An 11,821-nucleotide genomic window follows, 5' to 3' on the forward strand; every position below is an offset into this window, starting at 1 on the left:
CGTCTGATGCAACTATCTGAGCTAGAAGAATGGAGAGAGAAAGCCTACCACAATTCAAGGATCTATAAAGAGAGAACAAAATGATGGCATGATAAGAGTATCAAGCACAAGGAGTTTAAGCCTAGAGACAAGGTAGTGACAGCCCTAACGGTCTACGTATTCCACCTCGTTCGGATCGGTGTTTGTAGGACCGTAGTCAGAGCTTCCTAGCCCCCTTCTCATCCCTTTCTGTGGTTAGTGTTCTGATGCCACGAAATAAATAATCTTTGAAGTAATTCTTGATTCTTAGATCAACTAGAGAACTCTCAGAAAACTTCCTCTCTTCCCACCAAAAATAATTATATAGCTATCCTTGGGCGATCTTGAATCTTAATTAGTACATTCACGTTCCCTATGGAAAATTGATACTCTGGAATACTCCGGGGTGAAAGCTACATCGCTATCCGGGGTGAAAGCTACATAGCTATCCTTGTTTGCGTTTAAAATACCCAACAGTGCATATGAACACTGAGCCACATATTGATGAACCACCAAGGGCCTCCTAAGTTGCCGATGGGTTGGCCTAACAAAAGCTTCTCGGCTACTTGATGAAGGAGATGATAAACAGAGCCTAACAAGTATGGGCCAAGTGGGAAGCGACCAACGCCGGCTAGTTTCTCTGCTCCCGATAGATACACAGAAGTTGGTCCTACCGATCGGCCGCAAAATACAAATTTATCTAGCCACATGTTCAGAAAGATGGCATGTTCCCTTTGCCCAACTGGTCGTGTTTTCCGGTACTTCTGAATGTACCCTGACCAGCCGCCGATGTTGCGAGTTTCCACTTTGCGTTCAGGCTTACTGTCGAACAAGTGGATATCATCGGCAGTTGCTATTTCTAGACCAGTGAGCATAAGTACATCGGCAAGGGTAGGAGAAGCAGGGCCATGACCGAACACGAAAGCATTGAGTGTGTCTGACCAGAAATACGAAGCTGCTATCAATAGTGATTCGTTTCTCTCCATATTGGCAATTAATAGCCTAATGCACTGGTCTAGTTTACGCTCACCCTATTGGACTTCATTTGAGTTGCCGATTCTCAGGAACCAATCTTTCTACCCCTTGGTAGAACTAGGCCAGGAACGAAAGGTGTCTTTCCACAGATCTAATGAGAAGTTCTCAGCTCTAAAGGGGATCCTATTTGTTTCTACATTTATCAAATCGATAGGGTCTGGATTTCCCAGTGGACCAAGGCATTGAAAGTGGGGTTGATCGGTGGGAATAACGATTTTCTCGGCCAATTCATAAAGGTTTGAAGGTTGAAAGAAAAATAAAAGAAGAAAAATACCAAGTAAATAACCGTGCGAAAAATTGAAAGTACGGTACAAAGAAGAAAAGTGATGTTGAATTGACCTCAGGGACGACGAAGTTGATGTCCATTTCTTCTCGAGAGGAGGAAGAGATTGAAGACTCGAAGAATCATTGGAGGAGATCCTTGCTGGAGTTCTTGAGTTTCTCGAGCAGCGCCGCCGCCAGGAAGATGGGTTTGAGGATGCAGAATGACAAGATGGAGGAAGAGTACCGGAGAAGGAAGTATTTATAGGACAAAGAGGGCAGGGGCAATTATGACTTATCTCTTCACCATATCCATGAAATCCGAGGGTGTTCAGGTGGATATGGTAACTGTTCGCACGGTAATCAAGGGATTGTGCAGGTGATTTGACAGCAAGCGGTTATGATTTTGGAAATATCTTACTATGCAAGATCTCCTAGTCGGCTCATCGGCAGTCTTCTCTAACGGAAATGTTGTCGATGAACGTATATTTGGGAGATTCAGTTCGAGAAGTTGAAAGATTCGAGGAGCATGTTGGAGAACCGGGCTAAGGTTGTTTGGATTTGGTAATTAATTACTGACAAAAACGAGTAATTGCGGAAAGACATCATTACTGAGGAGAATTTCGGAGCATTAATGATTTTATACTCCGAAAGTTGGGGGCATGTGTTGACACCGTTTTTGGACACGTATCTTTGGACGCGTATCTGGGAGTCAATGAAATATGGATCGGCAGATGAAAGAGTGGTGACTGGTTATCAAAGGAGTTGCCGATGGGATTGATGCCGATGGAGAAACAGCAGGATGCAGCCAAGTCCAAGGGTGGTGGTCGATCTATGCTGATGAAGGTGATTGCCAATGTCGACAGAAGGTGATTCGCTGATGGTCACAAGGAGAGGCGCATGATTTGTCGATCGAGTCGTGGTGGTGTACCTCGGCGAGTTCTCGAGTTCCACGTGAATACCTCTTGGCCGTGACATCCGGGCGCATCGCTGTTGTCGGGACCAAAGTATTCGAGTTATCACCTTTGTCGATTGTAAGGTCAAATCGGCTGGTACGCCTTAACGTTGAATCGGGTATTAGCCCTTTGTGTTTGCAGTTCTACTTTTGCACCAACACTTAGTTCCCAATGTATGTTCATTTGCTACCCACGGGATCAAGGAGCATCCAACAATAGGCCAACTAGATTCTTTAGAGGACATGCAAGCTCAAAAATCTCCCCCTATCTCATAAAGACATTCACATGGTGCCTCATTCGTAGAGACCTGGCTACTAGAAGCCAAGCTACAAGATTTTTATCACACGTTGATGAACATTACAGCATTTGTGGACTAGTGGAAACTGATGCACACTTATTCTTTCACTATGATTTTGCTCATGTAGTTTGGTTTTCAGCTACTCCATCCCTCAGAACTGATTCCTTGCTAATGGAGGATGATGGAATCCAGGATATCCATGCACTTATTATAACTGATGCAATTGAAACCTATTTATTACAAAAATTCCTAACAACACTGTGGTATATTTGGAAAGCTCAGAATGATCGTAGGTTTGCTAGGAAAACCTAGAACACTTCCCAGGTGCACCATGTTGTTTGTGCCCATATACCACAACAACCTTGGCAATTTATGCAGGGGACAAACAGGTCAATGTTGAGGCAGATACCTAGCCCCAACAAGCTACATTCAAATCCAACAGGGTGCAAACCTACAATGACATAGTCACCATGACAAACACTCTAATACTATAACACCACTGAACAATTCGACCCAAGATATTACTTCCACCTTTACAGTCACTGATGGGTCATCAACAATCACACGATAGGAGCACATGAACCACCATCCAATGAACAACACAGTACAAGCCATGAATCGCCACCCAATGAATAACACAATATAGGCCATACTGTCAGCTATCCCCACTGCAACCGAAACACCGAACCTAGGTGACATAATACCATGTATGAATCACTCTCTTGCAGGTTTCAGACTTGTTTGAACCACAGATGTTGGGTTGTCCTCCCAATCCACTGATGCACAGGTACATCATCAGCAGGTCGGCTCTTCTTCTAGGAGTCAGATGTTATATTGATGCCTCCACTCTAATAGACCACAAACCATTGTATGCCAAAACAGCTAGTCTTGTGTCTTCTTTGTGAATGCCTAGGTTCATCTGGCCCAAACAATCTACATCAAGGCATATATGACAGGTGTGTATTTCGTGCTAATGGCAGAGGCTACGGCGTTAGCGCTAGCAGCTACTATCCATGATGAGCTCATTTTCAACAACACTACCTTCTTACCAGATTGGCAAGAGTTGGTCCAATTCCTAAATGATGTAGACCAATCCAATCTTAGATTGGAAGGTCAAATCCTTTACCTAGCTGTTTGCAAATCTATCGAGAAGTCGACGATCAAACATCTACAAGATCAGCAGAGACCTTAACACAACGACTAATACTCTAGCAAAACAGATATGCAGTAAATCTCAATCAACTCTAATGTTCTGTTTGTTTAAACTTATCTACTAAATCTACACGTTATTTAGCAGTGTTTTTCTCTCACAATAAATTAGCAAACTATACTTTGTGCCATAGCTTAAACTCTACCCATGTAATTAGTGCCCAATGTTGGACGCACTGTTCTCTTTATGCCTCATCATCGCAGCTAACGCTACTAAATATGTTTGTTTTAAAAATATATATATAATTCACGCCACGCTACAGTGTCAAAGAAAGCTGAGGCCTTGTTTAGTTCCAAAATTTTTTGGAAAATCGACACTGTAGCACTTTCATGTGTATTTGACAAAGGCCGTGTTTAGTTCGTGGACGAAAAGATTTCGCGACACTGTAGCACTTTCGTTTGTTTGTGGTAATTATTGTCCAATCATGGCCTAACTAGACTTAAAAGATTCGTATAGTAAATTTCGACTAAACTATGCAATTAGTTTTTATTTTCGTCTATATTTAATACTCCATGCATGCGCCTAAAGATTCGATGTAACGGGGAATCTTGAAAAATTTTGGGATTTTGGGTAGAAGTAAACAAGGCCAAATATTGTCCAATCATGGACTAACTAGGCTCAAAATATTGGTCTCATCAATTCCGACCAAACTATATAATTAATTTTTATTTTTATCTATATTTAATACTGTATAAAGATTCGATGTGACGGAGAATAAAAAGCAGGAGGAAGCAAACAGCGATGCATCTAGTTCCAGCTTCCACCCGACAAGCCGAACACTTCCCCACTTCACCTTCGCTGTTCCGCATCTGTGGTCAAATACGACGCTCGCGTTCATACCGATCCGTGTTTACCCATTTCCTCTCCTCCCACTCGCTGGCCTGCGCATCTCCTCTAAGCGAGCAAGCTAGGCGTAGCAGGCGGGAGCTCGTTTGGGCGGTGGTGGAGGAGAGAGGGAGGGAGGAGATGAAGGCGGTGGAGCGCGCGAAACTGGTGAGGAGCCTCCGGCACGAGTCGCGGCGGCTGCGTCTACTCGTCCTCGTCATCGGTTTCTTCCTCGTCACGCTCACCTTCGTTGTCGTCTCCAAGCCCGACGCCCTCCTCTTCAACCGTAAGCGCTGGGTTGTCCAGGCCCACTGCCATTTGTTCACTCTTCTTGGTTCTCTTGGAATCTATGGACACACGGTGCTCATGGATGAATCTCATTTCAGTGAACGGCAGGCTGTTGGTGGACCAGGCGCCGCGCTCGCTCTTGATCCGCCAGCGGGTTGACGCCCACGACGGGAGATCCGCCGACACTCTCGCCTCTGCCTCTGGGGATCTAAAGGTGGTCGACGACGATACCGCCGGCGAGGAAGCCAGCACCAACGCCATAGGTGAAAACTTGCTAATCCACCACTTAATTACGTACTCCCCCTCAGCAAATCAAGCGGAAACTTGCTAATCTACCACTTAATTACCTCCTCCCCCTCAGCAAATCAAGCGGTCTAGTCCACACCGATACATTTGGTAATCTTGGCATTTTTCGATTGAGATGTCATAGCACTCAACCTTCGCTTTACGACAGGGACCAGTGGAGAGGAGGAACGGGTGCTCGCTAGCGAGCCCGAGCAGAGCAAAAGGGCAGTGGAAGCCACTACATCAGAGATTTTAGGTGAGCCGTCACCATCCGATCCGTCAAAGAATTTATTTTTCTAGCTCCAGCTTTGGATGCTCATCCCGCTCGCTGGGCTCGTATTCGATTCACAAGTCTGGTGGGGTTTAGTCCCACATCGTGTAGGCAGGAGGACCCTCACCACTTGTCTTTTGGGTTAAGGGTCTTATATGTTTTAGCTCTGGTGGACATGGGACCTGTGGGAGCGCAGGCTCGCGGTGTCGAGCTGGACCGGCTTCAAGCTAGCTCCGAGATCGATAACTTGGTAGACACCACCAATTTTAACAATTGGTATCAAAGCCCAAGGTCATAAAAGCTAAACCTGATAAAAAAAATCTCGAGCGGCACATATGGCGGGGGCACCCCGATGGGTTGGGGTTTAGTCCCAACATATAAGGCGAGAGAACCATCACTTATTAGACTAGTCTTTTGGGTTGAGTAAGGCCCATGGGCCTTATATGAGTTCTAACAGAGTATGACATCGCTAGATCGAGTTCAGCTCTTTTAGTGAAATTGATGCGCTTTACCTCTGAATCTTTGCTGGTGGCATCTTCGTAGGTGGGGAACACGACGAGGGAAGGAAAAGCCAGCAAGAGGGGGAGAAAGAGCACCAGCAGCACAAGTTGACTCTCCCAACTGTTTCAAATTATACCATTCATGATGCCACTGATGGCACCGACAATGGCAACCGGGATGGTGAGAGACCACACTGATTTCCTTTTTTTCCGTAAGGCAAGCTTTATTAATTTCAAGATTGTTACATGGAGAGAATATAAAAACGTTGTAGCACTCCTGGCCTCTCTATAACCATGATACACACAGCCTAAGACACACTAATTAAACTCAATCCATAGACTAGACTATCATCCATGTGCTTGAGTTAAAAAATCTGGGCCACCTATGCCAATCATTGAGATGCCACTGTAACCAAATCCTGTGATGTTGCCTACTGTAGGATAGCCATATACAAAACCAATATATAACCGAATAAATAACCTGTAAGGTGGAAGATCAGCATGATTTCTTTTATTGCATCTGTGCAATTTCTTGTTTTGTGTCATTGATTTAGATCAGTGTGCCTTTTGATACTTATTATGCATAACAGTGTCAATACTTCTTCATGGTGTTTTTGTTGTCCTGCTGATGTTGCATATGGCAAAACAGATGCAGAATTTAAGCCCACTCTGGATGTTGACCAGAGAAATGGTCGTGACAGATCTCATCAAGCAGGTTAGTAATTTCTTGGGTAAATAAAATGTGTGCTGAGAGAAAACAGAATATATCATTCAGAGTCTGCTGGTTCTGGTCACAGTAAAAAAGAATCGATCCACTTTAACCACTTTGTACTGTCTAGTTATTCATTCTTCAATTGGATTGATGGGTGTTCTGTACATTAACAATGAGACAATGCCATATATATCCATCTTGTTTGATTTTTTCTGCTCCACTGACAGTTGTCCATTTTTCAGCATTGGATAATGTGGAGCGGGACAAACCATTGTGTGATTTCTCAAACTTCAGAGCAAATACCTGTGAGATGAGAGGTAACATCAGAATACACCCAAATGGCAGTTCGGTCATTTACGTGGAACCTACAAGTTCAAGTCCAAAGAGAAATGAACAATGGAAAATTAAGCCTTACCCTCGCAAAGGTGATGAATTATGCCTTAATCATATTACAGAAGTGACAGTGAAATCCAGCAAAGTGGCACCTGAGTGTTCCAAGTACCATCATGTGCCTGCTGTGATCTTTGCTCTGACTGGATACACTGGAAATCTATTCCATGACTTCACCGACGTGCTTGTCCCCCTTTTCACGACTGCAAGTGAGTTCAATGGTGAAGTTCAATTCCTAATCACAGACATGGCTATTTGGTGGACAAGGAAGTATGCAGTGGTGTTTGAGAAGTTAACTAAGTACCCCTTGATTGATTTCAACAAAGACAATGAAGTGCATTGCTTCAAGCATGCCATCGTTGGCCTTCATGCTTACATGGAGTTCACAATTGACCCGTTAAAGGCTCCACACAATTACTCAATGGTGGACTTCAACCGGTTCATGCGCAGGACCTACTCTCTGCCTAGGGATGCAGTGACAGCACTTGGTGAGATCCCGAAGACCAGGCCAAGGTTGCTGATTATCTCCAGGCAAAGGACAAGAATGTTCCTCAATCTCAAGGAAATCGTGGCCATGGCTGACGAGATAGGCTATGACGTGGTGGTTGAAGAGGCCAATGTGAACTCCAATGTCACTCATTTTGCCAAGGTAGTTAACTCCGTCGATGTGATGATGGGTGTCCATGGTGCTGGGCTCACAAATTGTGTGTTCCTTCCACACGATGCCATACTGATTCAGATTGTACCTTGGGGTGCTCTAGATGGGATATGCAGAATTGATTTTGGCTACCCAGCAGAACAAATGGGCTTGAGATACAAGCACTACAGCATAGGTGTGCACGAGAGCAGCCTCACGGAGCAATACCCCCTGGATCACGAGATCTTCAGAAACCCACTTGCTTTCCACAAGAATGGATTCGAGTTTGTCAGACAAACCTTCATGGATACACAAAATGTGAGGCTTGATTGCAACCGTTTCAGACCTATACTCTTGGAGGCTCTTGATCAATTGAACCAATAATGACCATTGATTTAATTCCAGGGCCACTGTACTAGATTTTTTTTCTTCTGCAATTTTAGTTTCACCATTTTTCTCTTTGTAAAATTTCATGATCATCGTCTCTGCTGGTTACATGAGCAACAGGAAAATCGATTATTTCTCCAAAGGTAGGAAATGTCGTGGCATGGATTTCGATCATGCTGTTAGGACCTTTCGATGACGAGACACGGAGCAAATTTTATTTTGTTTCTTGTAAATTGGCAGTCGTTGATCCCAGAAGTATCAGTGAGTTATAGCGATAAGCTGTTGTTACATGATCACAGCGAGAAGAATTTTCCAGGCCTGACAGCATGATGGTAATGGGGTTGGTGGACATCACCTTTTTTGTGCTGTGTGATTCATTATGTTTTTGTTCCCACTTTTTTGTTCTTGGACAAGGAAAAACACTAATGCTGTTCTTAGGTGTCACGTACTCGGGTTCTAGAAGTTGAAACGACCAGCATTAGGATCTACATTCTGGTGGTTGGAAAACTACTCCGACTGATTAGTTGACTGGAGAAACAGAACAGGGAGCAAAGTATTAGCTGTGTTTGAATTCAGCAGCATTCCTCTTTGGAAGGCAACGAAAAACTGGATGCCACGCCAAGTCGCCAACATTTCTGAAAAGTGGAGCTTGTCCTCAGACCAACATCACTTTCATAACAGGCTCTCCTCCCTGACTCCCTCTCTCCCCTTCAGCAGCGGTGGTTTTGGCAGCGTCGATGCTAACGAGGTAGGCAGATTTCTCCTGCTCCTCTTGGATATATGACCACCAGAGACGAAAACGATGACAACGGTGGCAAGGGTTCTAGAAGCCTCTCTCCCTCTTTCTTCTCTAACTCCAGTGGATATAGAAAGGGTCAACCGAGGGGACGTAGGTAGGCCAGGCGGTGAGGATGGTAGCCTGGCAAATTAGGGGCCTTGGCCGTGGTAGCGGCGATCAAAATGCCCAAGAGAGGGGGGAGGTAAATTGAGCTTCTCTAAAAATTTAAGCAACCTATAAGCTCCAATTCAACCTCTTTTGCCTAAGTGTGTTCTAGAGAGCTACCGGATAAAAGTGTGTTCTAGAGAGCTATTCTAACATGACAATTCTAGGAATGCTACAATGTAAAGGATGAGAGCAAGAAGAACGCGGCGATGTTTTGCCGAGGTATCGGAGAGTCGCCACTCTCCACTAGTCCTCGTTGGAGCACCCGCGCAAGGGCCTTGCTCTCCCTTGGTCCACGCAAGGATCAAGTGCTCTCTACGGGCTGATTCTTTGACACTCCGTCGCGGTGAATCGCCCAAAACCGCTCACAAGCTTGACACGAGCCACCCATAAGAACTTCGGACGGTCTTCGTGCCTCCAATCACCACCGAACCGTCTAGGCGATGGCGATCACCAAGACTAACAAGCAAAGAACTCTTACTTGACCCAAACAAGACTCTAGAGAGTGGTGGATGCACACTTGAACTCTTGGAACTCACTAGAGAAGGATTCACTCAAGAAATCTCTCAATTCTCAATCCTCTCTAGGCTCTAGCTTCTCTCTTGCACCACAAGGTGTTTCTCAGTTGATCAAATGGGCAAGAGACCTCCCATGGACGAGGTGGAGGAGTATAAATACTCTCCATCAAGTCCAAGGGCCGGCCACCCGAATTCCTCAGAAAACGGGAGCACCGGACGCGCTCCGCAGAGCGCTCCATTAACGGCTAACCGTACTTTCACCTGCCACACATCGGACGCACCAACAGTGGGTCCGGTGTCTCACCTGGATCGCGTCCAGTGAGAGGGCAAACTTCAAGCCTCTCTGGGTACGGGGCTAGACGCACCATGGTGGGTCCACTGCATGCGTCCGGTGCTCGGTCAAACTTCATACCTCTCTGGGTATGGGACCGGACGCACCCCAGTGGGTCCGGTGCGTGCGTCCGGTGCCTAACCCTAAGCACCCAGACGCGCTGACCCAAGTCAATACCACCGGACGCGCTCACAGAGCGTTCGGTGCTAGCGTCCGGTGCTGTTTCAGCACCCAAACTTCGTCGAATCGTGATCTTTCCAAAATGAAGTTCGGTTCTCTTGATCTAAGAACTTTCTCAGAGCTGCCTAGTGCTAGGTTTACCAAGTGTGCACCACACCTAAACCTAAAGCCTTGCCTAGGACAAGCTACCCGTTCAATGCCCCCCTTAATAGTATGGTCAAAGGAAAAACAAAGTCCTAAACTACTCTAAGTGTCCTTCTTCACCATATGGCACCTAGACCTCGTTTAGTCTTGACGATGTCCAACCATCCTTTGAAAACCGAAACAATTTCCACCATTAAGTCAGCATGAACAATCTAGTCCATCGATGACCATTACCATGACCTAACACAAATGACTTTGCCTCTGCAAAACACACGTTAGTCATAGTAATACACATTCTCATTAATCACCGAAACTCATTAGGGGCCTAGATGCTTTCAATCTCCCCCTTTTTGGTGATTGATGACAGTAACCTCGAGTATGTTTGAAGTGAGGTTTTCAAATGACTTGGTTTCTATAAGCATGTGACAATAAGATCAAAAATAGATTAGTCATGCTTATATCAACCAAGTCTAATATCCTGCATCCAAATATGTGAGATGTGTACAACAGGATACAACAACGTATGGCCCATAATATATCAGAGTAAAAACGTGGAAGCAAAGCAATATGAGTCAAAACCACATGACATGGATATACCATCATAAAGCATAAGTCATGTCTCACAACCATAAAGCAAAGTATCTCACAAGACAAAGTATCTCACAAATGCATGAAGTAAACATGATGCATGAAGTGTAGCACACAAAAGAATCAAAAGACCCACTCACTAGCTCCCCCTGAGTCTAACATACTCTCCCTCTCCCCCTTTGGCATCAAATGCCAAAAACCTAAGAATTTGTAGGGGGAGATGGAGCGGAGGGGTCACGTGGCACTGCCTCAAACTGAGCTGTGTCGTCATCTATGCCATCACCGGTGGACTGTGAAGAAGCCGTCTGACCCTTTGAAGGTGCACGAGTTGGTGAAGCAGTCTGGGTCAACTCTGTGTGCTTTGTAGTTGTCTGTGTCACTACCTGAATCTCAAGACATGTGGAAGAGGCTGGCACGGACTTAGTGGCTATCGTTGAGGTCTCTGGCACAGTGGAGGAAGGAGCAAGCTGCTTAGACGAAGCCACAGACGACGACAGACGCTCTGTAGTGGTGACTGGCAAGGTAAAAGCTACAGGAGCCTACTGTGGAGGTGGAGTAGGCATGCCAGACAGAGCACTATACGAAAAAGACAAGTCTTGCCCCGCTGAAGAATCCAGAACTAACTGAGAGGTGGAGGCGGACTGTAGAGTGAAGCCTGAGTGCAAAGGTGTGAACTGAGGCATAAGCTCAAAGCCAGAAGAGATAGCACCCTCAGACACATGGTGCTGTGGAGTGGTAAACGGCTGGCTGTGAGCAGGAAGCTGGAGGGGTGGTTGTGACTGACTCTGAAGCCCACTAGGCTGTACTGCTGGAGTCAGTGGCCTAACGAGGGATGTGCCTAGAAGCTGCACCTGTGGAAGAGTAATCCATGTCGCTACCATGAGTGCTGCCATCAGAGCTGTCTGCTGAGCCTAGAAAGCTAGCTGCTGCTCCTGGAAAGAGAGTAGCTATCTCTGTAGCTCAACCTACCTGGCCTGCATAGCTGCATTGATAGCAGCCTGCTCCCTGTCATGTCGTGCCTGCTCCTCAGCTACCCTCTGCTGG

General features: G+C 45.6%; 1 protein-coding gene across 2 annotated transcripts; it reads left to right on the top strand.

Moving 5' to 3' along the window:
* Positions 4,517-8,450, top strand: LOC8077779. Of its 2 annotated transcripts, XM_002451951.2 has the most exons (6): positions 4,517-4,889; positions 4,990-5,154; positions 5,346-5,432; positions 5,991-6,128; positions 6,597-6,662; positions 6,902-8,450. In XM_002451951.2, the coding sequence occupies exons 1-6, from the start codon at positions 4,520-4,522 to the stop codon at positions 8,068-8,070; spliced, it is 1,995 nt and encodes a 664-aa protein (XP_002451996.2). In that variant the 5' UTR covers positions 4,517-4,519; the 3' UTR covers positions 8,071-8,450. The 2 variants fall into 2 exon arrangements, with proteins under 2 accessions (XP_002451996.2, XP_021315811.1); XM_021460136.1 differs by lacking the exon at positions 5,991-6,128.

This window comes from Sorghum bicolor, chromosome 4 (assembly GCF_000003195.3).
Source record: "Sorghum bicolor cultivar BTx623 chromosome 4, Sorghum_bicolor_NCBIv3, whole genome shotgun sequence".
In the NCBI taxonomy this organism is placed as follows: domain Eukaryota; kingdom Viridiplantae; phylum Streptophyta; class Magnoliopsida; order Poales; family Poaceae; genus Sorghum; species Sorghum bicolor.